This window comes from Macaca nemestrina, chromosome 5 (assembly GCF_043159975.1).
Source record: "Macaca nemestrina isolate mMacNem1 chromosome 5, mMacNem.hap1, whole genome shotgun sequence".
Classification (NCBI taxonomy): Eukaryota; Metazoa; Chordata; class Mammalia; order Primates; family Cercopithecidae; genus Macaca; species Macaca nemestrina.
Window position 1 is genome coordinate 132,903,966 of NC_092129.1, and position 27,886 is coordinate 132,931,851.

General features: G+C 37.1%; 1 protein-coding gene across 1 annotated transcript; it reads left to right on the forward strand.

Annotated features, from left to right (window-relative positions):
* On the forward strand, positions 1-27,886 carry LOC105490888 (cysteine rich secretory protein 1). The gene is made up of 7 exons (XM_011756857.2): positions 1-66; positions 5,299-5,427; positions 8,923-9,013; positions 16,763-16,911; positions 22,418-22,515; positions 24,933-25,021; positions 27,759-27,886. Exons 1-7 carry the CDS (start codon positions 1-3, stop codon positions 27,884-27,886), a joined length of 750 nt encoding a protein of 249 aa, XP_011755159.2.

Consider the following 27,886-nt stretch of genomic DNA (forward strand, 5'->3'; position numbering starts at 1 on the left):
ATGGAAATTAAACACCTCTTGTTTTTGGTTGCTGCTGCTTGCTTACTGCCTATGTTGTCCATGAAAGTATGTGAGGGTTGGGTTTCATAATTACTTTCTAAATAAAGATAAGAGCTAACACTTTAATAGAATTCATGTCAGAGGCACTGTTGTGAGACTGCTACACCCATTACTCACTTTGTTTTCACAATAGCCCTGTGAGGCAAGTACTCACCTTAATACCATTTTATAAAAGAGAGAACCAAAGAATAGGAAAGTTGAGTCATATGGCCAATATCTGAGGAATAAGACATGGCAGGGCCTGAAATTATACTTAATCAGTTAGCTCCATGGGTCCATATCTATTTCATTGTGGCCCCTCTGGATAATACAGGAAAAAAGCTGAGAATGCAGATGAGCTATATAATTTTTTACTATAATAATAATTTAAAGCATCAAAATTAAATATAAAATGGAAAGGTGCCAACAGCACAAAGAGCGACATGAGGAGCTGATTAGCAGTTTGAATTCCATAGGCTACCTTAATCTCACTAATAATTAAAAACAATAACTTCAACAGTCACAAAACAGAAGTAGAACACACAATGACATAATATTCTATGATCAGCCAATAATATTCACCTTTAAATAACTTCAATGATATAAAGAAAATAAAATATATTTTAATTTACCCAAAATTTTATGACAAACTGAAGTAAATAACCTTGGTATAGAAAATGAGTGGTATAGAAAAAACCATGGTATAGAAAACCTTGGTATAGAAAATATTTTCATAGGCCAGGTAGAGAAGTAAGAAATAAAAGGCACTTAGTTTTATTGTGGAAGGAAAATCCATATGCAGTAGGCTATTAGGGTGTTGGTTTGGTATTTGAATCCTATTACTCACTCCTCTTCCCCAAAGAGAGACTAGGTGGAGCTCCTGTTTAATGCCCAGTAATCCTCCAGTAAGTTGGAATTAGTGTCCTGAATTAGAGTCCTGAATAAGACTTCTTCCTTCCCTCTGATTCTCTGACCATTTTACTTCCCCAGTGTGGAAGAGTGATCTTCATGCTTCATAAGGAAAAAGCTAATCTGAAGTGTAGCCACCATTCCAGAGGCATGGGAAAAGGGCAAACAGTCAGAAACCTATGTTTGCCATCAAGACCTAGTACTAGGCTGTCTAGACCACTTAGGCCAAATTCTGGGAAACAGCCTAACCCAGATTGTCATGTGAAAGATGAAATTAGCATCGCTAGTTAAAAGTCCAGAGCAAAGAGTAGATAAGTAAAACTCCACCCATCCAAGGGAAACCATACCCAATCCGCTTTTGACCAAGAATACAAAAGAAAAAGTAGAAGGCATTGATAAAACAATATGTTTATGCTTTATAACAGAGATCTATTAGAATATTTTCATACAATTTTGTAGACAGTTTGGTCATAAAATAAAGGCTTAAGAATTTTAAATTTAAACAAGAAGATAAATTAAGCCCCCAACACAAATTTATTACATAAACTTTAAACATGAGTCTCAGTTAAAGTAAATAATGTGCTCCAATTTGCCAACAAAAATAGTATTATGCTTTATTTTTTTCAGATTCCAGGTAGAAATCAAATGGACTAACCACCAGACCTGAATTGTATTTTAAACTTCCACAAGTGGCAGTGTTTGCTGGGATATTAAGCATCTAATTTAACAGAAATTGTTTTTACTTTTTATATAGGTAGTTTTCCACGACAATCTGGTAGATGTTACACAAATAGTTTTCTTAAGGAAAACTATAGAGAGTTATGATCAGATAACAGGCAGGCTGAATCTTCTCTGAGTTAATGAGAGACTTCTCTGAGCACATGGTATACCTGGGATCTGAAGAATAAGTTGGCCTTGCAAACTAACAAGATGTACCATCAAAGATACAGGCATGGGCAAATATTCTATGGCAGGAAGGAAACTGGCACATTCAGATAACTAAAAAAAAAAAAAAAATTAATGTGACTACAGCAGAGATAAGGACACATATCCTAGATAGAGGCTGAGAATAAACAGAATATTCAAAGGCCTTGTTAAAGATTTGAGTTTCTCTTTCTATGAATGGTAAACTGGTGAAGACTTTTAACAGTAAAGTGACTCCATTGTGTCTATGTTTTAAAATTTTTGCTCTGAATGACGACTGGAGACTGGATTATGGAAGAATGATGGATCAAGGAGTGGGACAGAGAATGTAGATGTAGTAAAGCATTAGTGGATTCAGGAAGGCCAGTGGAAAGCTAGACAGTAGCCACAATCAGTCCAGGTGAAAGAAACAGAGAAGTCTGAAAGGAAAGAGAAAAATAAAGAGAGTGTTTTGTTCCTCACACCAAAAGAAAGACTATTTCTACACTGAAAGCTTAGTGAGAGGAGTCAGCTGCCAATAAACGAAGTAGAATAAAGTCATTAAAACAATATTGCATATGCAAATTGAGCTTGTCAGAGACCTTAATAGGAATATTTTTAATGGAGGCATTTCTCAACTTAAACCTCATTGCCATTTTGTATGAGATAATTATTTGTTTCAGGGAGGGCTGTCCTGGGCCTTGCAGGAATTTAGCAGCAGCATCCTTGCTCTCTATTCTAAGATGGCAATCTTATCTCCCCCTATCATGCCCATCATGACAACTTCAAATTTCTCCAGACATTGCCTAATGCCTAAGCAGCAGGGGAGGTGGATCGCCTAGGATAGAGAACATATTATTGAAAAAATGGGGGAAGGTAAATGCAAGGCTCTATTACTTGGGCAATTGTACACAGCCAGAGTTGGCAATATTTTCCAGAATATAGATAGGGAAAGAGAGCAGAGACAGAGAACAATAGTTGAATGGGAAAGTGAGGTAAACGAAGAGATGTTTGCTTGTTTATTTGTTTTAAGATATAAGCAGCATGCAGCCAGGCATGGTGGTGCATGCCCATAATCCTAGCTACTTGGGAGGTTGAGGCAGGAGAATCACTTGAGCCTGGGAGGTAGAGGCTGCAGTGAACCAAGATCATGCTACTGCACTCCACTCCAAGCAACAGAGCAGGACTTCTTCTCAAAAAAAGATATAAGCTGCATAATCATAAGTAAACAGGACTGGGAAGGGCAAAAAAAAAAAAAAAAGAGTGGTTGACAGCAAACAAAATGAAAAATAATGTAAGATTTGGGGAAAAGGTAGAAGAGAATGGACTAAATAACACTGTTGGAGAGTTGAGCCTTAGAAAGATTAGAAAGAATGACCCATTCACTTGTACCACAGAAGAAGAGGAAAGAAAGGGGACAGATACAGGTAGATTGACAGACTGGGTAAGACAGTTGAAGCAGCTGCCCTCTGATTGCTTCTCTTTACTGAGGGAAGAAGGATGTTTCACAATCTGTTGAGAGAAGGTAGTTGTGAATAGAGGAGAGTGCAAAAGTTCTACAGTAAAGTGGAGAGTGACAGAGTGAGTTAACCAAACAATTCATTAGAATTGATTAGCAGAATTAAGGAACTATTTGAGGTCAATCTTACTGATTTGGGGTCATGCAGATATGTGTTGTGTTGTTTTTTGAGATATTTTTTCTGGCAATGCTCAGCTGATAGAACAGGCAGGAGAATTGTCAGTCTCATCCAAAGTTGGGGCGTTTTAGTTAGGCATTTCTAGATGATGGTGTGCAGACAAAAGATTAAATATTGCAAAATGAGAGTTGTGAAATTAGAGAACACAGATAGAGATGAAAGGAAAGACAAGAGAGGGCTAGCAGAGAAAACGAAGAATGAGTTAGCAGGCTCAATTATATTGAAGAACAGTCAGAATGTCTGATCGTGGCAACTTGGAAGAACAGGAAATTCTGATCAGGCAGGGAAATGCTTGACCAGGTGATTTGAGAGGTATGATGTTTTGGGATGTAGTGAGATACAGTTGGTGACCATTAAAGTGAGGATAAAGATGATTGAAGGAGAAGTCTAGAGGAGGAAGATTTTAAGGGCCTGAGACATCGAAGGGTTGGATTCATCCATGTGGATATTAAAGTCCTTTGAGTTGACTTCAGAAATCTGAGTGGAAAAGATGAATTCGTTTTAGGAAACACGATTTCCAGGAAAGAGAGGAAGTAGGAAAAAAACCATGATAAGATGTTAAATAAATGTTCAAGAATGAGGTGTGAGAGGCAAATGTCATGAGTTTCCATACGGCAAAGGTTTTCAGAGGAGCAAGGAGAGTTGTAATCTGGAAATGGTATGTGGAATCATGTAGGTCCTCAGCCTTTCCTCTAGTCCAAATCAGAGTGACTTGCAATGTGAGAAAAAAATAACACCATGTGAGTATGTCCATAGAGACAGTCTCTAGAGGAGTCTTCTGAATTCCATATTTAAGTTTTCTCCCCATACCCTGAACTGTTGATATAAATGACAGTGAATACTTCTGTATTTGTGTAAGTTATGGTGCTAGATCTTATGCATTCATAAATTGTGCTGATGGTCTTGTGGTATTAAGGAAGCAACAGACACCCCTCACATTATAGTACATTAGTTCTGCTACATTTTTTAAAAAAGGTATGAAGTACATGTGATATCTCACGCGCGCACACACACACACACACACACACACACAATAATGCTCTTTATAGCGATTAATGCTAAACTAAATACTTTGGTCATGTATTTTTCTTCTTAGTGAGTTTCAGAATAAAAAATAAATAAATGAAAAGAACAGTCACGAATTCAAGATTGTAGGCTGAATTTGAATTCTATGTTATACTCTCTCACACATACACTTGAGAGTATTGATGTTTTCTCATACGAACAGAAAGAAGACACAGAATTTGTGTTGACAGCACTTGTGGCTTTGTCCTCAGTAATGAATTTCTTAGTTTGGGTTCTCCCAGACACACACCACTAGACAAGGGTTCAAGTGGAAGTAGTTTATTTGGGAAGCAGAGAGTACAGTTGTTGCAGGGTGGGAGGTGTGTGGAGAATAAGCCAGAGAAGTAAGTAACAGGCGTGCTTTGAAGATATCTTCCTTTGTGGATCTTATTGCCCAATAAAAAGTGCTTCATCATGGTCCAAAGTATGAACCTGGAAAAATCCTAATCACAGGATAACCAGTGCATTATTCCGAAGACTAATGTAATGTCATCCTGATGTTCAGAAATCCTCAAAACTAGTACTGGGGAAACGGAATCCAATATAATGAGACACTATAAATTTGAAAATGCTATAAATCACTGTTTAATATAAACTTAATTTGCATTGCCTATAGGTCTGCAAAATATATATGACAAATTCCACTTAAAAGAAGTAACACTAATTAATATTTTTCTGGTAACAGAGGAAATCAGCTAAAAAACTATTTAATAAGCTCGTCACTGACTTGCCAAATGTACAACAAGAGATCGTTGATATACACAACACTCTCAGAAGAGGAGTAGTTCCACCAGCCAGCAACATGCTGAAGATGGTAAGATCGAACAATAGCAACAACCATGATGGCAATAATCGTAGTGGTGTTTACTGAGTTTTTATTAAGTTCTACGCACTTTCAAAGTGCTAAAAGTTTTATCTTCACAACAAATATTTTACGTAGCAGAAGAAAGAGAGACCCAGAGAAGGTAAGTAACTTTCTGATGATTGTATGGTTAGTCAAGGACAGAGCTCAGCCAGCCTAGCTTCATTCCTCAATACTCTAAGACAGTGCTTCTCAGCCTTTCATGTACTCAAGAATTACCTGAAGAACTTAGTAAAGCACACTTTCTTGGTGTCTGATATCCTGATTCAGGAAGTCTGACCTGGAGACCGCCACAAGCTCCCAGCTGATGCTGATGCTGCCAGTATATACGACAAATATTGATCAACAAGTTATCCATGCATTTCATAGCTGTCTTCATTGGGCAGTAGTCCAGAGGCTAAGACACTCTTCCTAGAGTTAAAATGTCCAGATATCTAGTTAGTTGATGTGGCCAGGTAAATAAATATTGGCAAATTTATCCCCCAGTTTCATTGCACCCATAAATTTATCCCCCAGTTTCATTGCAACATTGCATACCAATGTTGGTATCTCACCAACATTGCATCCCATAAAGAGGAAGAGAAATTCTTTCATTATAAACCTGCTATTCTCTGCTACAAGAAAAATTTAGGGAAGTCTCAGGTGTTTAGGTGATTACTCTCACATTTGTTATCCAGCAGTATCACTCAGTTTCATGAGCACCCTCAGCCTGCTTCCTTGAACCCTGGACCAGCCTATAGCAACAAGGGTTAGAAACAGTGCAGGCTGTGGAGGGTGATTCTAAGGAACACCTTTCTCTTACAAATGATGAAGAGGATGAAACAAGGAAATAGATAAATGATTTTGAGATTTATCTCTTAATCGCTTTAAAATCCAAAGAGGTATTTGAACTAAAGATAAAAATCAATAACTTTCATAGGCATTCCTACATGGTGTTGTAGCAAACATACATGTTGTGTTTATTATTTACAGGCATTTTTCAAATACCTTGTTACATTAGCTCATTGCATTCTTCCAATACAATTTTCTTCATTTTACATATTATGACACTGAACCTAAGGAAAATTGAGGAGCTTATTCAAAATCTTAAGAACTGGGGCCCAGATTAAAATGCAAGTGGGCCAGATCCAAGGAGCTGGAGAAGTAGAGTCCAAATTTCTTGGTTGCCAGATGAGCAAATAAGTTTACCTAGGAGGTACAAACAAGGTTAAAGAAATGTGAAAAATATAGCCTCTGATTTGAGATTGGAGATGAAAGGCAAATACAGAAGAAAAACTGGAAACAATATAAGAATGCATATATTCAAGCGCTAAGGTACAAAGGTATGAAATGTCAACAAGATGATAAAAGTAAGTGTACCAGTAAAACGGAGAAATATTTCAAAAGAAATAGGAGGGTTCAGCTGCTCCACAAACAATGCATAGGACATATATAGGATTAGAAGTAGCAACAGCAAATTTAAGGAACAATAGGACTGAAGAGTTAACCGCAATTACCAGGCAGAGATTTTGTTAAAAAAAATAGTTTCTGAACACAATATTAGAACCAAAGCAGAGTCACTTGTTAAAGCTGAAATTCCGAGCTTTGGTATGATCATAGTACAAACTTCAATTTTAATTGTGAATATGTCTCAGAAAAGGAGTATCTCACCAACATTAATCAGAGGTAATGTCCTATACAGCTTCTTCAAAGTGCAAACGTCCTGCTGTATTTTAACCAGATAAGTTCCAGTTCCCATAAGTTTTCTTTGCTAGTGAATGCCATGGTATTCCCCCAGCCCAGAGAGCCTATACACTGGTAGATGTGTTGTGTCATTTCTGCTCAAAAGTTAGACATAGCCATAACTAAAATAATTTTTTTTCTTGAAACGATCAAAACCTGCAAAACCATGGTTTTACCCAGTGCTAAGCTAATGAGTTATTTAATTCGTCTCATTCAACCCCAAAGGTAATTCAAAAAGTTGACCACAAGATGGCAGCAAATACATATAATAATTAAACTTTACATGCTCAGGACGATACTGAAAATGAATGTCCTCCAAACAGTCTAAAGAGTAGCTGAATGATTTACATAAAAACTTATAGTAAAAACAAACTCTACACCTTCTGTTGGCAATGTGTTATATGCACATATAAGGATATTCTTTTAAATGGATGTATATGCTGCTGAACACCAGGCGTTCAGCCAAGGTATAGTTGCTTGCAGCACAGAAAGCCAGTCACTAGATGAGTATTGTCCATTGCCTGAGAAGAAAGACTTTGTTGTGGGTGATGTCAGCCTGTCAAATCCTTCCCTCTCCCTAACCAACCAAAGTTACAGGTTTATATAGGAGGGACGGAAAACAGGAGGGACAAGAAAGAGGAGCTGGTCGACAGGTAGTAGCTGTGTCTCCTTGCCCAGGTGTGGTGATCAGGAAAGCCTCAGTTCCCTGCTACCACCTTAGGGGCCTGATGGTGGGTTTCCTGACAAAGGAACTCAGATAAGACAAATGTTCATAGGCTCAGTTCTTTGTAAAAATTGGGCAGTTTCATATACACCACAATGGTAGAAGAATGTTAGGGAGATCGTTTACCGCGGAGTGTCATGCTTACAGATGCAGAATTTCTCGCTTTCTGCATTGGGAGAATAGCTGTTACTTACTCATACCTGACCAAATGCTTCAACTCAGCATAGTTGATGCACACTGAGATTCAAGAACACATACTCTAAAGCCATCCTAAGTGGATTCAAATTCTTATTTTGTCAATTATTTGTAGTGTGACCCCCTAAAAGTTACTTAACATCTCTGTGCCTTAGTTATCTTATTTACAAATGGATATAATATTATCTCTTTTGTAGACTTGCTCTGAGGTTAAAGTGAGAGAAGATACACACAAAATTGGTGACAGATTCTGCCATGTGGAGTTAGCTTCCATTTTTGTTATTCATAATTTTAGATATAAATGTGACTGTGTCCTTGCTTCTAATCACAGCCATCATTTATTCAATACATAAGATTTATCACATCTGAGTTGTATTCCTTGGATTATCACATTTGAACAAACCTTTGGGCATAAATTACAGCTAACAGTTTCCAGACGGATAAACTGAGATTCCAAGAGATAAAATAACATGTCTGAGTTTAAACTACAAATAAATTACTAGGTAACTCTGGTCTGTTTCCCTGGAAGCATTTACTTAAATTCTCTACTACATCTGTGAGAGAATCTATCTCTGAATGTAATTACCAAATTTTGAATTTGTGAATTCAAGGGCCAACATAATACATTGAAATTGTTGTCTTTCTCTTTCTACTAGAACGTTTAATAGTAATCTCCTTATTTATATTTCTAGTTGATACAATGGAAGATATTATATCTCATGGATGATTAGAAACAATAAATTAGAATCTTATGAAAATATTAATTGGACCATGTGCTTGTTTTTTTTTTTTTCTTTCCACTACAGAGTTGGAGTGAAGAGGCTGCACAAAATGCCAGAATTTTTTCACGCTATTGTGATATGACAGAGAGCAACCCCCTTGAGAGGAGACTTCCAAGTAAGTGTGTGTCTCTATGACCCGCCTTTGGACTAAAAAGAAAAAAAAAAAAAAAAGTAAAACAGGCATTGTTATGTACCCTGATGAAAGTAAATTAAGTCATCTAGATTTCCTTGTTTGCACTGGGTCATACATGGCAGTGAGTTGTGGACTATTACACTGTTTTTAACTCATTAATTTTTAAGGTTTATATCTTTAAGTTTTCAGATTCCAAGTTCTGAAGTTTTCAGATTCCAAGCTCTGACCATCAGGAGAAATGAATCAAAACTCTCAGTATTGCAGAAGAGTGGAGTGAGCAGCTAGAGACCTAGGTCTCCATTCTGTGTAGTTACTTTAGCTACTGAACAATAACACCAGGGGATCTTCTTAGCTTTGGAACGGTAATGCAGTTGAGAAATAAGTTATATGCAGCCCTGCGCAGCTGCCCATAAGATAATTTTAGGTGCTCAAAAATGAGCCCATCTTTTTTTTTTTTTTTTAATACTTTAAGTTCTAGGGTACATGCGCACAACGTGCAGGCTTATAACATATGTATCCTTGTGCCATGTTGGTGTGCTGCACCCATCAACTTGTCAGCACCCATCAACTTGCCATTTACATCAGGTATAACTCCCAATGCCATCCCTCTCCCCTCCCTCCTCCCCATAATAGGTCCCGGTGTGTGATGTTCCCCTACCCAAGTGCAAGTGATCTCATTGTTCAATTCCCACCTATGAGTGAGAACATGCAGTGTTTGGTTTTCTGTTCTTGCAATAGTTTGCTGAGAATGATGGTTTCCAGCTGCATCTATGTCCCTACAAAGGACACAAACTCGTCCTTTTTTATGGCTGCATAGTATTCCATGGTGTATATGTGCCACATTTCCTTAATCCAGTCTGTCACTGATGGACATTTGGGTTGATTCCAAGTCTTTGCTATTGTGAATAGTGCTGCAATAAACATACGTGTGCATGTGTCTTTATAGCAGCATGATTTATAATCCTTAGGGTATATACCCAGTAATAGGATGGCTGGGTCATATGGTATTTCTAGTTCTAGGTCCTTGAGGAATCGCCATACTGTTTTCCATAATGGTTGAACTAGTTTACAATCCCACCAACAGTGTAAAAGTGTTCCTATTTCTCCATGGCCTCTCCAGCACCTGTTGTTTCCTGATTTTTGAATGATTGCCATTCTAACTGGTATGAGATGATATCTCATTGTTGTTTTGATTTGCATTTCTCTGATGGCCAGTGATGATGAGTATGTTTTCATGTGTCTGTTGGCTATATGAACGTCTTCTTTTGAGGAATATCTGTTCATATCCTTTGCCCACTTTTTGATGGGGTTGTTTGTTTTTTTCTTGTAAATTTGTTTGAGTTCTTTGTAGGTTCTGGATATTAGCCCTTTGTCAGATGAGTAGATCGCAAAAATTTTCTCCCATTCTGTAGGTTGCCTGTTCACTCTCATGGTAGTTTCTTTTGCTGTGCAGAAGCTCTTTAGTTTAATTAGATCCCATTTGTCAATTTTGGCTTCTGTTGCCGTTGCTTTTGGTGTTTTAGACATGAAGTCTTTGCCCATGCCTATGTCCTGAATGGTATTACCTAAGTTTTCTTCTAGAGTTTTTATGGTTTTAAGTCTAACATTTAAGTCTTTAATCCACCTTGAATTAATTTTCATATAAGGAGTAAGGAAAGGATCCAGTTTCAGCTTTCTACTTATGGCTAGCCAATTTTCCCAGCACCATTTATTAAATAGGGAATCCTTTCCCCATTTCTTGTTTCTCTCAGGTTTGTCAAAGATCAGATGGCTGTAGATGTGTGGTATTATTTCTGAGGACTCTGTTCTGTTCCATTGGTCTATATCTCTGTTTTGGTACCAGTACCATGCTGTTTTGGTTACTGTAGCCTTGTAGTATAGTTTGAAGTCAGGTAGCATGATGCCTCCAGCTTTGTTCTTTTCGCTTAGGATTGTCTTGGCAATGTGAGCTCTGTTTTGGTTCCATACAAACTTTAAAGCAGTTTTTTTCCAATTCTGTGAAGAAACTCATTGGTAGCTTGATGGGGATGGCATTGAATCTATAAATTACCTTGGGCAGTATGGCCATTTTCACGATATTGATTCTTCCTATCTATGAGCATGTTATGTTCTTCCATTTGTTTGTGTCCTCTTTGATTTCACTGAGCAGTGGTTTGTAGTTCTCCTTGAAGAGGTCCTTGACATCCCTTGTAAGTTGGATTCCTAGGTATTTTATTCTCTTTGAAGCAATTGTGAATGGAAGTTCATTCATGATTTGACTCTCTGTTTGTCTGTTACTGCTGTATAAGATTGCTTGTGATTTTTGCACCTTAATTTTGTATCCTGAGACTTTGCTGAAGTTGCTTATCAGCTTAAGGAGATTTTGGTCTGAGACAATGGGGTTTTCTAAATATACAATCATGTCATCTGCAAAGAGGGACAATTTGACTTCTTCTTTTCCTAACTGAATACCCTTGATTTCTTTCTCTTGCCTATTGCCCTAGCCAGAACTTCCAACACTATGTGGAATAGGAGTGGTGAGAGAGGGCATCCCTGTCTTGTGCCAGTTTTCAAAGGGAATGCTTCCAGTTTTTGCCCATTCAGTATGATATTGGCTGTGGGTCTGTCATAAATAGCTCTTATTATTTTGAGATATGTTCCATCAATACCAAATTTATAGAGAGTTTTTAGTATGAAGGGCTGTTGAATGTTGTCGAAGGCCTTTTCTGCATCTATTGAGATAATCATGTGGTTTTTGTCTTTGCTTCTGTTTATGTGATGGGTTACATTTATTGATTTGTGTATGTTGAACCAGCCTTGCATCCCAGGGATGAAGCCCACTTGATCATGGTGGATAAGCTTTTTGATGTGCTGCTGGATTTGGTTTGCCAGTATTTTATTGAGGATTTTTGCATCGATGTTCATCAGGGATATTGGTCTAAAATTCCCTTTTTTTGTTGTGTCTCTGCCAGGCTTTGGTATCAGGATGATGTTGGCCTCATAAAATGAGTTAGGGAGGATTCCCTCTTTTTCTATTGATTGGAATAGTTTCAGAAGGAATGGTACCAGCTCCTCCTTGTACCTGTGGTCGAATTTGGCTGTGAATCCATCTGGTCCTGGACTTTTTTTGGTTGGTAGGCTATTAATTATTGCCTCAATTTCAGAGCCTGCTATTGGTCTATTCAGGGATTCAACTTCTTCCTGGTTTAGTCTTGGGAGAGTGTAAGTGTCCAGGAAATTATCAATTTCTTCTAGGTTTTCTAGTTCATTTGCGTAGAGGTGTTTATAGTATTCTCTGATGGTAGTTTGTATTTCTGTGGGGTCGATGGTGATATCCCCTTTATCATTTTTTATTGCATCTATTTGTTTCTTCTCTCTTTTCTTCTTTATTAGTCTTGCTAGCGGTCTGTCAATTTTGTTGATCTTTCAAAAAACCAGCTCCTGGATTCATTGATTTTTTGGAGGGTTTTTTGTGTCTCTATCTCCTTCAGTTCTGCTCCGATCTTAGTTATTTCTTGTTATTTCTTCCCTTCTGCTAGCTTTTGAATGTGTTTGCTCTTGCTTCTCTAGTTCTTTTAATTGTGATGTTAGAGTGTCAATTTTAAATCTTTCCAGATTTCTCTTGTGGGCATTTAGTGCTATCAATTTCCCTCTACACACTGCTTCAAATGTGTTCCAGAGATTCTGGTATGTTGTATCTTTGTTCTCATTGGTTTCAAAGAACATCTTTATTTCTGCCTTCATTTCATTATGTACCCAGTAGTCATTCAGGAACAGGTTGTTCAGTTTCCATGTAGTTGCGTGGTTTTGGCTGAGTTTCTTAATCCTGAGTTCTAGTTTGATTGCACTGTGGTCTGAGAGACAATTTGTTATGATTTCTGTTCTTTTACATTTGCTGAGGAGTGCTTTACTTCCAACTATGCGGTCAATTTTGGAATAAGTGTGATGTGGTGCTGACACGAATGTATACTCTGTTGATTTGGGGTGGAGAGTTCTGTTGATGTCTATTAGGTCGACTTGGTGCAGAGATGAGTTCAATTCCTGGATATCCTTGTTAACTTTCTGTCTCGTTGATCTGTCTAATGTTGACAGTGGGGTGTTGAAGTCTCCCATTATTATTGTATGGGAATCTAAGTCTCTTTGTAAGTCTCTAAGGACTTGCTTTATGAATCTGGGTGCTCCTGTATTGGGTGCATATACAGTTAGGATAGTTAGCTCTTCCTGTTGAATTGATCCCTTTACCATTATGTAATGGCCTTCTTTGTCTCTTTTGATCTTTTTTGGTTTAAAGTCTGTTTTATCAGAGACTAGTATTGCAACCCCTGCTTTTTTTTGTTCTCCATTTGCTTGGTAGATGTTCCTCCATCCCTTTATTTGGAGCCTATGTGTGTCTCTGCATGTGAGATGCGTCTCCTGAATGCAGCAAACTGATGGGTCTTGACTCTTTATCCAATTTTCCAGTCTGTGTCTTTTAATTGGACCATTTAGCCCATTTATGTTTAAGGTTAATATTGTTATGTGTGAATTTGATCCTGTCATTATGAAGTTAGCTGGTTATTTTGCTCGTTAGTTGATGCAATTTCTTCCTAGCATCGATGGTCTTTACATTTTGGCATGTTTTTGCAATGGCTGGTACTGGTTGCTCCTTTCCATGTTTAGTGCTTCCTTCAGGATCTCTTGTAGGGTAGGCCTGGTGGTGACAAAATCTCTAAGCATTTGCTTGTCTCTAAAGGATTTTATTTCTCCTTCACTTATGAAACTTAGTTTGGCTGAATATGAAATTCTGGGTTGAAAATTCTTTTCTTTAAGAATGTTGAATATTGGCCTCCACTCTCTTCTGGCTTGGAGAGTTTCTACTGAGAGATCTGCTGTTAGTTTGATGGGCTTCCCTTTGTGGGTAACCCGACCTTTCTCTCTGGCTGTCCTTAACATTTTTTCCTTCATTTCAACTTTGGTGAATCTGACAATTATGTGTCTTGGAGTTGCTCTTCTCGAGGGGTATCTTTGTGGTGTTCTCCGTAGTTCCTGAATTTGAATGTTGGCCTGCCTTACTAGGTTGGGGAAGTTCTGGATGATATCCTGAAGAGTGTTTTCCAACTTGGTTCCATTTTCCCCCTCACTTTCAGGCACCCCAATCAGACGTAGATTTGGTATTTTCACATAATTCCATACTTCTTGAAGGCTTTGTTCATTTCTTTTTCCTCTTTTTTCTCTAGACTTCTTTTCTCAGTTCATTTCATTCATTTGATCTTCAATCATTGATACACTTTCTTCCATTTGATCAAGTCAGTTACTGAAGCTTGTGCGTTTGTCACGTATTTCTCATGTCATAGTTTTTATCTCTGTCAGTTCGTTTATGGCCTTCCCTGCATTGATTATTCTAGTTATCCATTCTTCCATTCTTTTTTCAAGATTTTTAGTTTCTTTGCGCTGGTTATGTAGTTCCTCCTTTAGCTCTGAGAAGTTTGTCGACTGAAGCCTTCTTCTCTCAACTTGACAAAGTCATTCTCCACCCAGCTTTGATCCGTTGCTGGTGATGAACTGCATTCCTTTGGAGGGGGAGATATGCTCTTATTTTTTGAATTTCCAGCTTTTCTGGCCTGCTTTTTCCCCATATTTGTGGTTTTATCTGCCTTTGGTCTTTGATGTTGGTGACGTGCTGATGGGGTTTTGGTGTGGGTGTCCTTTCTGTTTGTTAGTTTTCCTCCTAACAGTCAGGACCCTCAGCTGTAGGTCTGTTGGAGATTGCTTGAGGTCCACTCCAGACCCTGTTTGCCTAGGTGTCAGCAGCGGAGGCTGCAGAAGATAGAATTTTGCTGTACAGCGAGTGTTCCTGTCTGATTCTTGCTCTGGAAGCTTCATCTCAGGGGTGTACCCCGTCGTGCGAGGTGTGGGGTGTTGGTCTGCACCTCGTGGGGGATGTCTCCCAATTAGGCTACTCAGGGGTCAGGGACCCACTTGAGCAGGCAGTCTGTCCTTTCTCAGATCTCAACCACTGTGTTGTGAGATCCACTGCTCTCTTCAAAGCTGTCAGACAGGATCATTTACATCTGCACAGGTTTCTGCTTCTTTTTTTCAGCTGTGCCCTGTCCCCAGAGGTGGAGTCTACAGAGACAGGCAGGCCTCCTTGAGCTGCTGTGGGCTCCACCCAGTTCGAGCTTCCCAGTGGCTTCGGCTTCATTTACCTACTTAAGCCTCAGCAATGGTGGGCGCCCCTCCCCCAGTCTCACTGCTTCCATGCAGTTAGATCTCAGACTGCTGTGCTAGCAATGAGGGAGGCTCCCTGGGCATGGGACCCTCCCGGCCAGGTGTGGGATAAAATCTCCTGGTGTGCCGTTTGCTAAGACCCTTGGTAAAGTGCAGTATTAGGGTGGGAGTTACCCTATTTTCCAGGTATTGTGTGTCTCAGTTTCCCTTGGCTAGGAAAAGGGATTTCCTTCCCCTTTGCACTTCCCAGGTGAGGTGATGCCTCGCCCTGCTTCAGCTCTGGCTGGTCGGTCTGCTCCAGCTGACCAGCACTGATTGTCTGGCACTCCCCAGTGAGATGAACCTGGTACCTCAGTTGAAAATGCAGAAATCACCCATCTTCTGTGTCGCTCACACTGGGAGCTGAAGACTGGAGCTGTTCCTCTTCGGCCATCTTGCTCCGCCCTCCCGAGCCCATCTTAAAGCATATAGATTAGGTAACTTACTGCTAGTTTCCAGGAAATAAATTTAAAAAAAATTATTACTTCTGTGTTACACTATTTTTGTGTTGCTATAAAGAAATACCTGAGCCTGGGTAATTTATTAAAAAGAGATTTAATTAGCTCATAACTCTGTGGGCTGTACAGGAAGCATGGCACCCACATCTACCTGGCTTTTGGTGAGACCTTAGGAAGTTTACAATCATGGCAGAAGGTGAAGGGCGAGCAAGTGTCTTACATGGTGAGAGAGGGAGAGAGAGAGAGAGAGTTGGGGGGTGCCACACACTTTTAAACAACCAGATCTCTTGAGAACCCACTCGCCATTATGAAGACAGCACTGAGTTATTTGAGGAATCCGCTACCATGAGGTAAACATCTCCAGCCAGGCCCCACCTTCAACACTGGGATTACATCTCAACATGAGATTTGGAGGGGACATCCAAACTATATCACCTTCACTCAGGAATACACATTATATTTTAACATGAGAATCTTTTTAAAATTAAGATGTTTTAAAAATGCTAACTCACATTTATATCTACAGAATATTTGGAATCTTAGTCCAATGCTTTTGAGCAGTGAAATAGCAAAGTGGTTCCTGACTGCCTTAAGAAAAGGCAGATACTCCTGAATACCATGTTCAACCAAAAGCCCACAACATACATGAATGGCTAAATATACAAATGATTATTCAACATCTTTGTATTGTGAACACCTGTGTGTAGCTTCTTTTAAGCCATAGACCCTGTTAAAACTCTTAGGCTTCTCTGATTTGGTTTCACCTATCTAAAGCAGCTTGGAAGCAGCAGAGACTGAAATGTTGATTGATTTGATTTCAAAATGTGTTCATCACCTACTATCAACTTTTCACTAAACTTGAGTACCACATGCTCATTCATCAATGAGAAAGAAGGCTTTCAGCAGGGATACAACAGATTTTACTTCCTCTCAGAAGATGTTGTCAAGATGATTAGTGAACCATTCACAAAATAAAAATGAGGAAAGTCTCCTTGTATACTATTTCCCATTTGTTCAGAGTATGACCCAGCCCGTTTTCTCATTTCAGATACCTTTTGCGGAGAAAATAGGAATATGACATCTTATCCTGTATCATGGTCCAGTGTAATTGGAGTCTGGTACAGTGAGTCTAAATATTTCAAATATGGACTATGGCCATCAACGGATGATGACATAAGTACTGACCGGTACACTCAGGTAACCTGTGTGCTGGCAAACATGCACATTGTTTAAGAGATAAGCATGTGTGTGGAAACGTAGGTGAGAAACAACCGAAAATAATTCTACCTTCTTATGGCAATCTTTACTGAATTTACTGAGTTCCTCTTATAATTTGGAATAGAAGGAATTGTTCTGTTCAAAATATGGCTTAGAGAAGATGCCTAACTTCTCAGTTTCCTTCTTTACTCACTAGATTTTCCAGAAACTCACAAAATCATGAGATGTCAATCTAATTTGATATCGGTAGTATTTGTAAAAGTGAAAATAATGGTATCTTAAAATACAGGGAAACCCCTGATTTCTAACTTTAGTTTTATTGTGGTAAAAAATACATTTTAAAAATTATCATTTTAACCATTTTAAACGGTTTCATGTTCAGCATTAATGTGGCATGAATGTTCAGTGGCAATAAGTCCACTCAGATGGTTGTGCAACCCCATCATCAGAATCTTGTCATTTTCCCAAACCGAAACTCTGTACTCATTAAACAATACCTTCCATTCCTCCCCCAAACCTCTGGCAACCACCACTCTACTTTCTGTCTCTGTGAACAATTTCACTACTCAAAGTACCTCATAACTTTGGAATTATATGATATTTGTCCTTTTGTGTCTGCTTTATTTCACTTAGCATAATATATTAAATCTATGCTCATCCATGTTGTAGCGTGTGTCAGAATTGTATTCTTTTTTAAAGGCTAAATAGTATTTCACTGTATGTGTATATCACCTTTTGCTTGTCTGTTCTGATGGGCATTTGAGTTGTTTCCATTTTTTTGGCTATTGTGAATAGTACTGCTTTAAACATTGGTGTGAAAATATCTGTTTGAGTGCTTGCTTTCAATTGTTTTGGGCATATGCCAAGGAGAGGAATTACTGGATCATATGTGAATATTATGTTTATTATTTGAAAAACTGGAGTACTATTATATTTTCTGTTGCAGCTGCACCATTTTATATTCCCACCAGCAATTTACAAAATTTGCAATTTCTTCACATCTTTGCTCTATCAGTCTGCTTAGGATGCCATAACAAAATACTACAGCTAGGTGGATTAAACAACAGAAATTTATTTTCCCACATTCTGGATCCTAGAAGTCTATGGTCTTAATAGAGCATAGTCAGTTTCTAGTGAAAGCTTTCTGCCTGACACCTTGTCATAATGTCCTAACACGGCTTTTTCCCAGTGCAAAAGTGGAGCCAGAGAGAATCAAGGATAGAGACAGAGACAAGAGAGACCATAAGAGCAAGCTGTCTAGCATCTGTTCGTATAAGGACACATCCTACTGGAACAGGGCCCAAGTCATATGACTTTATTTAATCTTAATTATTTCCTTAGAATCTCTATTTTCAAATACAGCTACACTGGATGGAAGTTAGGGGTACAGAATATGAATTTTGGGGGACCAATTCAGCTCATAACATTGTACCATTGCCCCTCCCCAACAAATTTATTTTCTCCTCACATGCAAAATAGATTCATTCTATCCCAAGAGCCCTCAAATTTTTAATTTATTCCAGCATCAACTCTAAAATCTAAGGCCCAAAGTCTCATCTAAATATTATCTGAATATTATCTAAATGCATGAGATTCAAGGTGTGATTCATCCAGAGGTAACATTTCTCGCCAGCAGTGAACCCATGAAACAAGAAAAGTTATATGCTTCCATAGTACAATAGACACACAGGCATAAGATAGATATTCTCATTTCAAAAAAGAAATAGAAAAGGAAGCAGTAATGGGATCCAGGCAAACCCAAAACCTTGCAAAAGACATTTCATGTGATAGTAAGGCTTGAGAATAATTCTCTTTGGTTTGATGCTCCGCACTCTTGGCCAACTTGGAGGCAGCATCACCCATGGCTCTGTGGGCAGCCTTTTCCCTTTAGCTCAGTGAGGCAGCCTCATCAAATGACTCTCTGAAGAGGCCCTGCTAACATGGCTGCTTTCAGAGATCACCTGAAGGGACAATACTCTTTGAAGCTATGCAGGAAGCAGCCTTGCACCATGGACCTGTAATGGGAATGGCAGCCATCATGATCTCTGAAATATTTGGGGAGTCATTCTTCCCTTTTCTTGAAGGATAATGCATGTTTACAATGAAATATCTCCATCATGTCTTTCTGAAGAGTCTAAGAAGTCTGACAGCCTTCCATCACTTGGGTCTGTTTTCTCTGTCCACTTTAGTTCAAACTGGCAGTACCTCCACTGTATAATCACACGTCTATTTCTGCTGAGATGTATGATTGAATCCATAAATCATATCCATGGTATCTTTATCTAATGGTTGTTCAGTGACATTAGGGTTCTCTTTGGAAAATACTTTCTCATTTTCTGTAATATAGATGGGCTAATGATCGTGTAAATCTTCAAGTTCTGGTTTGTCCTTGCATAAATATTTCTTCAATTTCTTTCTCTCCTCTTGTAGTTTACTGTAAGTGGTGAGGAGAAACCAAACCACTCCTTCAACCCTTTGCTCTGAAATCTCCTCAGCTAAATTTCCATGTTTGTTGTTCACAACTTTTGCCTTCCACAAACACTGGAAGACAAGGCAGCAGCCATTTTGTTTGCTACTTTATAATAAAGATTACCTTTCTTCCAATTTCCAAGAACATGTCCCTTATTTATATCTGAGACCACAACAAAATATACTTTAATGCTCTTATTTCTATCACCAGTCCCTTCCAAGCAATCTACACTTTTTATAGCATGCACTTAAAACTTCCAGTCTCTACCCATTACCCAATTCCAAGGCTGCTTCCACATTTTTAGGTATTTGTTGAAGCAGCATCTCAGTTCTTGATACCAAAATCTGTTTTAGTGTTCTCAGCCTACCGTAACAAAACATCACATTGCTGAATGACTTAAACAACAGAAATTTATTTTCTTGAATTCACAAAGCCTGAAAGTCCAAGATCAGAGTGCCAGCATGGTTAGTTTCTTGAGAGGATTCTCCTTCTGGCTTAAAGATTGCTTCCTTTCACTATATTCTCACATGTGCCCATTGGTAAGTTTCATAAAATAAAATCCACTTGAAATAAAGCCTACTTAAATTTGATGTTAAAAGTCAATGAAGATACAGCATATTTAAAAAGAAGCATAATCACAGAAATTAATGCAGAAATCCTAAATAAAACACTAGTAAATAGCATTTTCTTTTAAGATTGATACACTTAGACACAAAGGGTATGTGGCAGGAATCTGGGAGTATCTTAACATTAAACTACTTAATCATATAATTTACCTTATCAAAGGATTAGAAGATAAAAATACAATGAACATCTAGAAAGCTAAAAATCTAACAAATTTGTGGCCTTGATTCAAACCTTCTATTTCCTATATAAGTCAACTAGCACACTAATTTTATCGCAAAAGCATTATCTCATCGTTGTGGTATATTAACTGAATTCCATCACCTTCAGATAATCTTGATTTGTCTCCTTCAAAGTGAATCATTGTCACTTTCAAAATAGAACACGTTTTATCAAAATGATTTCTCTCATTTCCTGTTGCCAAGGAATGAAGACAATGAAATCAAAGAAATTTGCTTTCATTTGCTTAAAATTTAATACAGTAGAATATAGAAACATTTTACATTCCACCAGTTATGGATTTTTTTCATGGCTAGCAAATGGAGGAGTGAGGACTAGAACCCAGATCTGAATCCTAGTCCAGTGGTCTTTACACAGCTCTTAATCTTTCATATGCACTGGAGAGATGGGAACTTCATTTCACCTAATGTTCTAAAAATCAGAAGCAACTGAGGGCAGGGAAGGGCAAGGAACAGAATATAGGGTTCCAAGCAGAATCAACTGAACAACAAGAATGTTAATGTGAAGGTGAGTAAGCCCATGACAGCAGGCCCAGTGGGGGAATATACCACAAGTCTTTTCCAGACATTTTCCGACATTTTCTGTAACCTTGTATAAATACATTAGTATGTTCATGAAAAATTTTGTAAGATAAAAGCTCTTTTCCTAAAGTCATTTGTGTCTGAAGATCTAATGAAAAAAGTTTCATTTTCAATTTTTCTTTGCTATGAATTAAAGGAATAAATGAATAAATTAAGTTCAATAATCTTATTACCAATTAACATATAGAGGGAACATAGCAAAATAGATGTTCAGCTGCATTTTTATTAAAATCATGTTTCAGGTTATGTGCTCCATTAGAGTCTGAATTCGACAGGGTCTCTTATGGAAAATACTCATTGGTAGAAAATGTTAGCAAGAACCTGCAAACAAAGAATCTACACTATAAAAATTTTTATGCCCAGGTAGAGCAATAGTTTTAGTAAAAGCCTAGGTTAGCAGCAGAAAATTAAAAGCCATATGGTGTGGAGAGATTGGCACTCATGCATGACTCTCTTTGTAAAGAGAAAACAATATTTTATCTAAAAGAGTCATAGCAGACATGTTCTGTAATCAAGAACATGAACAGAAATGTGAGGAAAGTCTCTAGGACTGTAAGAAAGCTACCCAGGCTCATGTGGGGCAGTGGCAAGTGGGAACAATCGCACTTACTGAAAACATCTCCTTTTGAACCACTTAAATATTATTAAATATTTGAATGTTTAATCCTACCTTTCACTGATGGTGTAGAGGACAACATTGTTGTATCCCATTTTACAGCTGAGAAAATGAAACTCAGAGGCATAAAACAAACTTCTAAGTACAACCTACCCAAGAAGTAAATGATGGAATTTAAACCTGGCTCACTATTCCTCAAAAACAAACTCAGTACTCTACAGTATGCCTGTTCACTGACCGATAAGAAAAGTTTCTTCCAAGCTTTGATTTTTATATAATCACCAAGCAGCCTTCATTATGTAAACTGATAAGTTATCTCATCCACATAAGTTTGATGAGAAGGGGAGAATGAGCCAGCATTGAAGACAGCCTCTCATGTTTCGTTCCAATAAGAATGAGTCATGGAGAGTCGACACAGAGTTTTGAACAGCCGTGAGTACACTGGATACGATCAGAGAAATTAGTCCTATGCACAGCCATGTACAGCGCATGTCCAGAAAGGCAACACTCAAGTCTCCTTTGAACATCAGCCTGTTCATAACAAAATGATCAACACTACCTTTTGTACCTTTACCTTCTCTCTACCCATCTCTCCTATCTCAGAGAAAATGAACATTGGGATTCTTTAAAATTAGAAATTACATCTAGAAGCCCCACTTATTTTCAGAAAGAAAAACTGACAATAAATAGAGACAATGCCAACCATCAAGTCACCCTCCCCTGTCAGTTGATTTTCTCCACCTGGTTTGCATTGTGTGCAGGTATGTGTGTGTACATGCGTGTATGGTATCTAGACATGTAGGAGTCCTTTTGTTTCTATGACTTCTTGTTAAGCCATACCCAAAGTAAACCTAAAAGCAACATGTTAACTTTTAATCATGGATGACTATATTGATATTATAGTCATTTAGTAAAATATCTAATCTGCAGTAAAACAACTCTTTATCATTGCAGATTGTTTGGGCCACATCTTACCTGATTGGCTGTGCCATTGCACCATGCCGCCACAAAGGATCACCTCGATATTTCTACGTTTGTCACTATTGTCATGAGTATGTATTATTAGTTTTTAAAATATATAACCCCCTAAAGTAACCTAATCTAGTTTTTCGAACTTTGTTTTTGTGTGTGCACAAATGTTTATAGCAACTGTATTCATAATAGACAAGAGCTAGAAATAACCGAGGTGTCCTTCAAAGATGAATGGTTATACAATCTGTAGTTTGAGTCTTGGCTACTTCCTATTTATGTGAAAACACATATTTAGTTACATATTATTTTATTCCTTTGACTGTATTTTCTCTTATTTTAAAAAAAACTCCAATATATTTTCAGAGCAATTTACCAGCAGTCTTCCTATGTGTCATTGATTCTTCAGGTAATTATTATATAAGAGAAACAAATTTGGTTAAGCAAAGAAATGAGGGCATTTACTTCAATGAAACAAGAGTATTGTTAGACCAAAAGGACAGGCATGCAGTGGTGTCTTAACAAGGAAACAAATGGAAAGAGCCAAGTATCTTTCTCTGTACTTAGCTATCTAGTCAAAAAGTTGATGTATGTCTTCTCTTTAAAAATGAAATTCACATGTTATAGATTCTATCACAGATACTAGTCGCAATTCCTAGAAAACTTAATCCGATTGTTTCAGTAAGGGTCTGCTGCACCTTCTTCTCCTATCAACTGTGATTATGACACAAGATCAAGTAAGACAAAGATGACTGCAGGGCCCATCTGTGTGGCTCCAGTGATGGTTATCAGAAAAGAGAAGATTGTTCAGAGTTGAATAGAACTGCCTGATATTTGACTACAAATGCCAGTTCAATATCACTTCTGCTGATAAAAGTCAGTGTCGCCATTATGCATTTCCTTCAGCTACATGTATTTCTTAGATTAACACATAAGTCTTTCCTCCATAATGTTAGCTCAATGCATTGTGCTCAACCACTGTCTCCCATGTATGTAGCACAATACTAGATGTTCAATATGAATCACTGAACATGACTGATTTGAAAATACACTGCCGTACTTCACATTTGCAGTGATGCCTCCACTATCACTATTGATTCAGAGTGTAATATCATCATATAATAACTCTATCTGAGTTATATATAAATTGTGCTGAAGACAATAAAATCTCTTTGCTCCTACAACACATGGTTTGCAATACGTATTTTCAAGGGTTGGTGGTCTGCAGTGAACTTCAACTGCTCCGAAAAAGAAAAGTATAAAACATGGAGAGCTATGATAGGGGAATTTTCTTGGTTGAAGATTAGTCCAAGTCTCTGACTAAATCTCTTACTGAATTTAGTAATAATCTTCTTTTCAAAGTGAAATTTTAGCAGCTCAGATAAACGAATACCAGATTAAAAAAGGTTTTTTAAAACCAGAACATTTACTTTTTTAAGTTGTATTACTTTAGAAGCAGATATTATCTATGTTTTTAGACACTATGTATGTTTTTAGACATACACAGGTAAGAATTGTCTTTTCTTTTTTGTTTTTCCTTTTGAGACAGAGCCTTGTTCTGTCACCCAGGTTGGAGTACAGAGGTGTCAACATAGCTCAGTGCAGTATTGACCTTCTGGGCTCCAGCTATCCTCCCACCTCAGTCTTCCAAGTACCTGAAACTACTGGCATGCGCCACCAGGCCTGACTAATTTTTTTTTTTTTTTTGGTGGTAGATATGAAGCTGCTTTTTTTTTTTTTTTTTTTTTTTTTTTTTTTTTTTTTTTTTTTTGCCCCGGCTTATCTCAAACTTTTGGGCTCAAGTAATCCTTCCACCTTGCCCTCCCAAAGTGCTGGGATTACAGAGATAAGTCATTGAGCCCTGCCTGTCTTTTCAAAAGTTTCAAGTTAGTCCAGAACTAGAACTTCTTATCTACTTTCTTTCCCACACCCCAACACTTTAGTTTTATCCATGCTGATGTACTTTCATCTTTTATATATACCATCTGTTTCAACAAAAGACATTAACATGTAAAAAATTTCTTATAACATAGTGCAAGATGGAGTTAGAACCTCTCTAACTTGCCTCACTTGAGACTTTCTTCTTAACATTGGTAAGAATCATGCCCTTTTAAATGATGGTTTACCGAGTCCTCATAGGTATTAATGAAGAATAGTGTTCTGTTGTAACTGGCTCTAAAGCCCTCTTGCTTATGAGTGCTCTTGTTTGTACTCGAGGGTACCCAAAGTTCCCAAGTACTGTTAGGACTTGACTGTCCAACGAGATGTGCACATTGCCTGAAAAATATTTTCATGTCACTCACATTTATTGGTTCTATGTGCAAAAAAAAAAAAATTATAGTTATAAGACTGGAAATCTTATACCCATTTTAAAAATTATCACTCTTCTTTACAAGAATATTTGCACAATTTGTTTTTAAAGTTGGCTGTACACTGTGAGTAAGATTTTATATGCATTTTTCAAAGATGAGTTTTATGAAATCACTTTTTTTTATTCAAGGGGAAATGATCCTGAAACAAAGCATGAACCTTATAAGAAGGGTGTCCCATGTGAAGCCTGCCCAAATAACTGTGAAGACAAACTTTGCAGTAAGTTTTCTACATTATGTTTGTTTACAGTTAACCCATTGGTCTGGGAATGATACATCCTTTAAATTAAGCATTGAAAAACATTGCACTTTTGTACAGCTTTCATCTCATTCATACCAAAGAAAATACACAAATTATTTCTGCTTACCCCTCCCCAATTGCCAGAGTGACTGAAGACTGTTGATTTAACCTATGGCAAAGGAAATTACAAAGTCTAGGTCTGACAACTCGAGTTCCCACCCTATAGATTAAAATACTTAAGGTCAACCTAGATAAAATATTGAGGTAAGTGTAGATTTTTCTCTGCTCTCTAAAAAGTTCTTGGGCCCTCTTATTGCAGCCCATAATTTAGGCTCGTTGCTTTCAGTTTACCGATGTTCTCCAATTGCTTGCCACTCCATGACTACTCAGGTTGCCTGACCACCTATTATAGCATGAAATTTTTACTGAGTGATCCTTATTCTTCTTTTGTTCCTGTGAACCACCTAAAAAGTTAGCTGATGCTCATATTATTTCTTACATTCCTTACAGCCTCTTTTTTTTTCAATTTCTTGAAAAATCTTACCTAAGGTGAAGTTGTAGCCAAATGGGTGCCATTTCTGTTTATTTACTTAGATAGCCAAATTTCACTTTTTAAAGCCTACCTGCAACCATAATTTCTTAATTCCTAGGAATAATATTGATTAAGATAAATTATATTAGTAATAAGTCTGTGGAGGAAAAAATAAACCTAAGAAAAATATCCTGTGACCTCCAACTTGAAAGGTCACTTATTTTTCTTCACCTAATCAGGTTACTCTATTTGCTTTTACTGTAAGAAAGAAAATGGATTCTTCTTCCTCCTTTTACCTTTCTCTCATTTCTCTTCTCTTTTGCTCTTAATTTATTTACTTCTCTGTCTGTCTCCCTCTCTCTTTCTCTGTATCCACTTCACTTTTTATACCCCGTTTCTGGAAAAAAAAATGTAGTTGGAGAGAGTTTCCTCCTCATCAAAAAAAAATAAAAATAAAAATAAAAATCAACCAATTTTCTATGCCTTAGGGGGAGAAAGGATGGCAATTTAGTAGATTTTTAGAATCTAGGTGAGAAAAACAATGTCTGTAGTGGTATAATAATTTAATAGAAGTTAAAGAAGAGTAGGAAAGAGAAATGTTACTCAAGAAGATTGATTCTATTACATAGACGATGTATATCATAAGCCCTTTCTTTACCTGTAAGTGTTTGAGGAAGTGAGAGCTATTAAAGAAATATATGAACTTAAGAATTGAATATATTGGGCACAAACAGTGCTAAAAATGTAAGACCTAGATATGCAGATGTAAATCATTTAATGCAATTCGAATGAAATGTATAAAAATAATAATTCTTACTTATAATATTAGGAAAGTATATAAATTAATAACAACAGATAAAAGAAAACAATGGATTACAACACTTTATAGATTCAAAGAAAAAATATGTTACCTCTAAAGGAAAAAAGTCCATTGATAATTTTACAGATTCAAAGAAAAAAATGTTACCTCTAAAGGAAAAAAATCCATTGATAATCATATTTCACCAGAATACTACATAAGAGAATAAAGTAGGATAATGATAGGTAATTGATTTTTTTCAAAAAGGAGTAATGACTTTGGCAAATTGCTGATTATAGGGAAAAGAAGCAGAGATACACTATCAAATATACAATTGCTCAGGAGTAATATAACATCCACATTTCATTTCCTTGTTGCACCTTGATAAATCTACTGTAGTTATTCTCCAAGTTCCTGAAAGGTGAATCAGTTTAATAATTTAGGAAGGGAAAATGTATACAGCGTAGAAAGATATTGACTAAAATAATAAACAGTAAGACATAAATGTAAATTTAAAATTTATAAGATTGTTACAAATTTCATGCAATGATCGAACTTTGAAAGAGAAGAAATATAATGGAAAAATTTAAATTGACCACCAAATTATCAAGATTCAAATTCAGGACTGCATGATAAGGTCAGAAAATCTTAAAAGAGAGAGGGAATTAAATTCTTGTTATTCTTGCCTTTATAGAGAGACAAATAGATCCATTTGTTATTTGTGATAGAGAATTCAGGTTAAAAACTATTTTAGTAAACTTTTTGATGCTATTGCCACAAATTTAAAATGTTGGGTATCTTCATTGTGATTGGAGAATTTTGTGTGCATTTCTGCCTCTGTATGTACCAGAATATAGGTGCGTGCACATCCATGGGATAGAGCAAGGTGAGAAAAATCACTAGAATGTTAATCGAGATAACCTCTGGGTGGGTGGGTGCCATCCTATATGTGGTTTTTAATTCCATTTTCCATTGGCTATACATCACTTTTAATAATCCAAAGCAAACCTTTAACCAATAAACAATGCAGCAGTAGATAATTAGACAAAATAGTGTGACTATTTTATATTGAAATGGCATAGTTAATACTTTCAAAATGACAATGTAATTTAAAAAATAATTCCTCTCCAATCTGTTTATATTGGATTTAAAAAATTGTGATAAAAAACCTGTTTTATACAAAGACAAAAATTTTACCTCTTTCTTTCAAACATGATCTTATCACCTGTTTTGCATTCGGATTAGCATAAGTTAGCTTATGCTAATCAAATTGAGTTAGCTATTGTTAATAAAAATTTCTTTGTGTCTTTAATAAGATGGTCTCTTTCCTCAGCAAATGTGATTTTTAAAAGTTTGTGTTGTAAAACCATACTATTTTCTTTCAGCTAACCCCTGTATCTACTATGATGAATACACCGACTGTAGCTTAGAAGTCCGTTTTCTTGGATGCAACCACTCGACACCTCGCATGTTCTGTAAAGCCACTTGTCTGTGTGACACTGAGATAAAATAG

What these genes read in the sequence shown, in the direction of transcription:
- LOC105490888 (XM_011756857.2), top strand. Translation starts at nt 1, where the DNA reads ATGGAAATTAAACACCTCTTGTTTTTGGTTGCTGCTGCTTGCTTACTG. An exon ending in TGCCTATGTTGTCCATGAAA is followed by an intron (nt 67 to 5,298) that starts GTATGTGAGGGT and finishes TTCTGGTAACAG; the next exon opens with AGGAAATCAGCTAAAAAACT. An exon ending in CTGTGAAGACAAACTTTGCA is followed by an intron (nt 25,022 to 27,758) that starts GTAAGTTTTCTA and finishes ATTTTCTTTCAG; the next exon opens with CTAACCCCTGTATCTACTAT.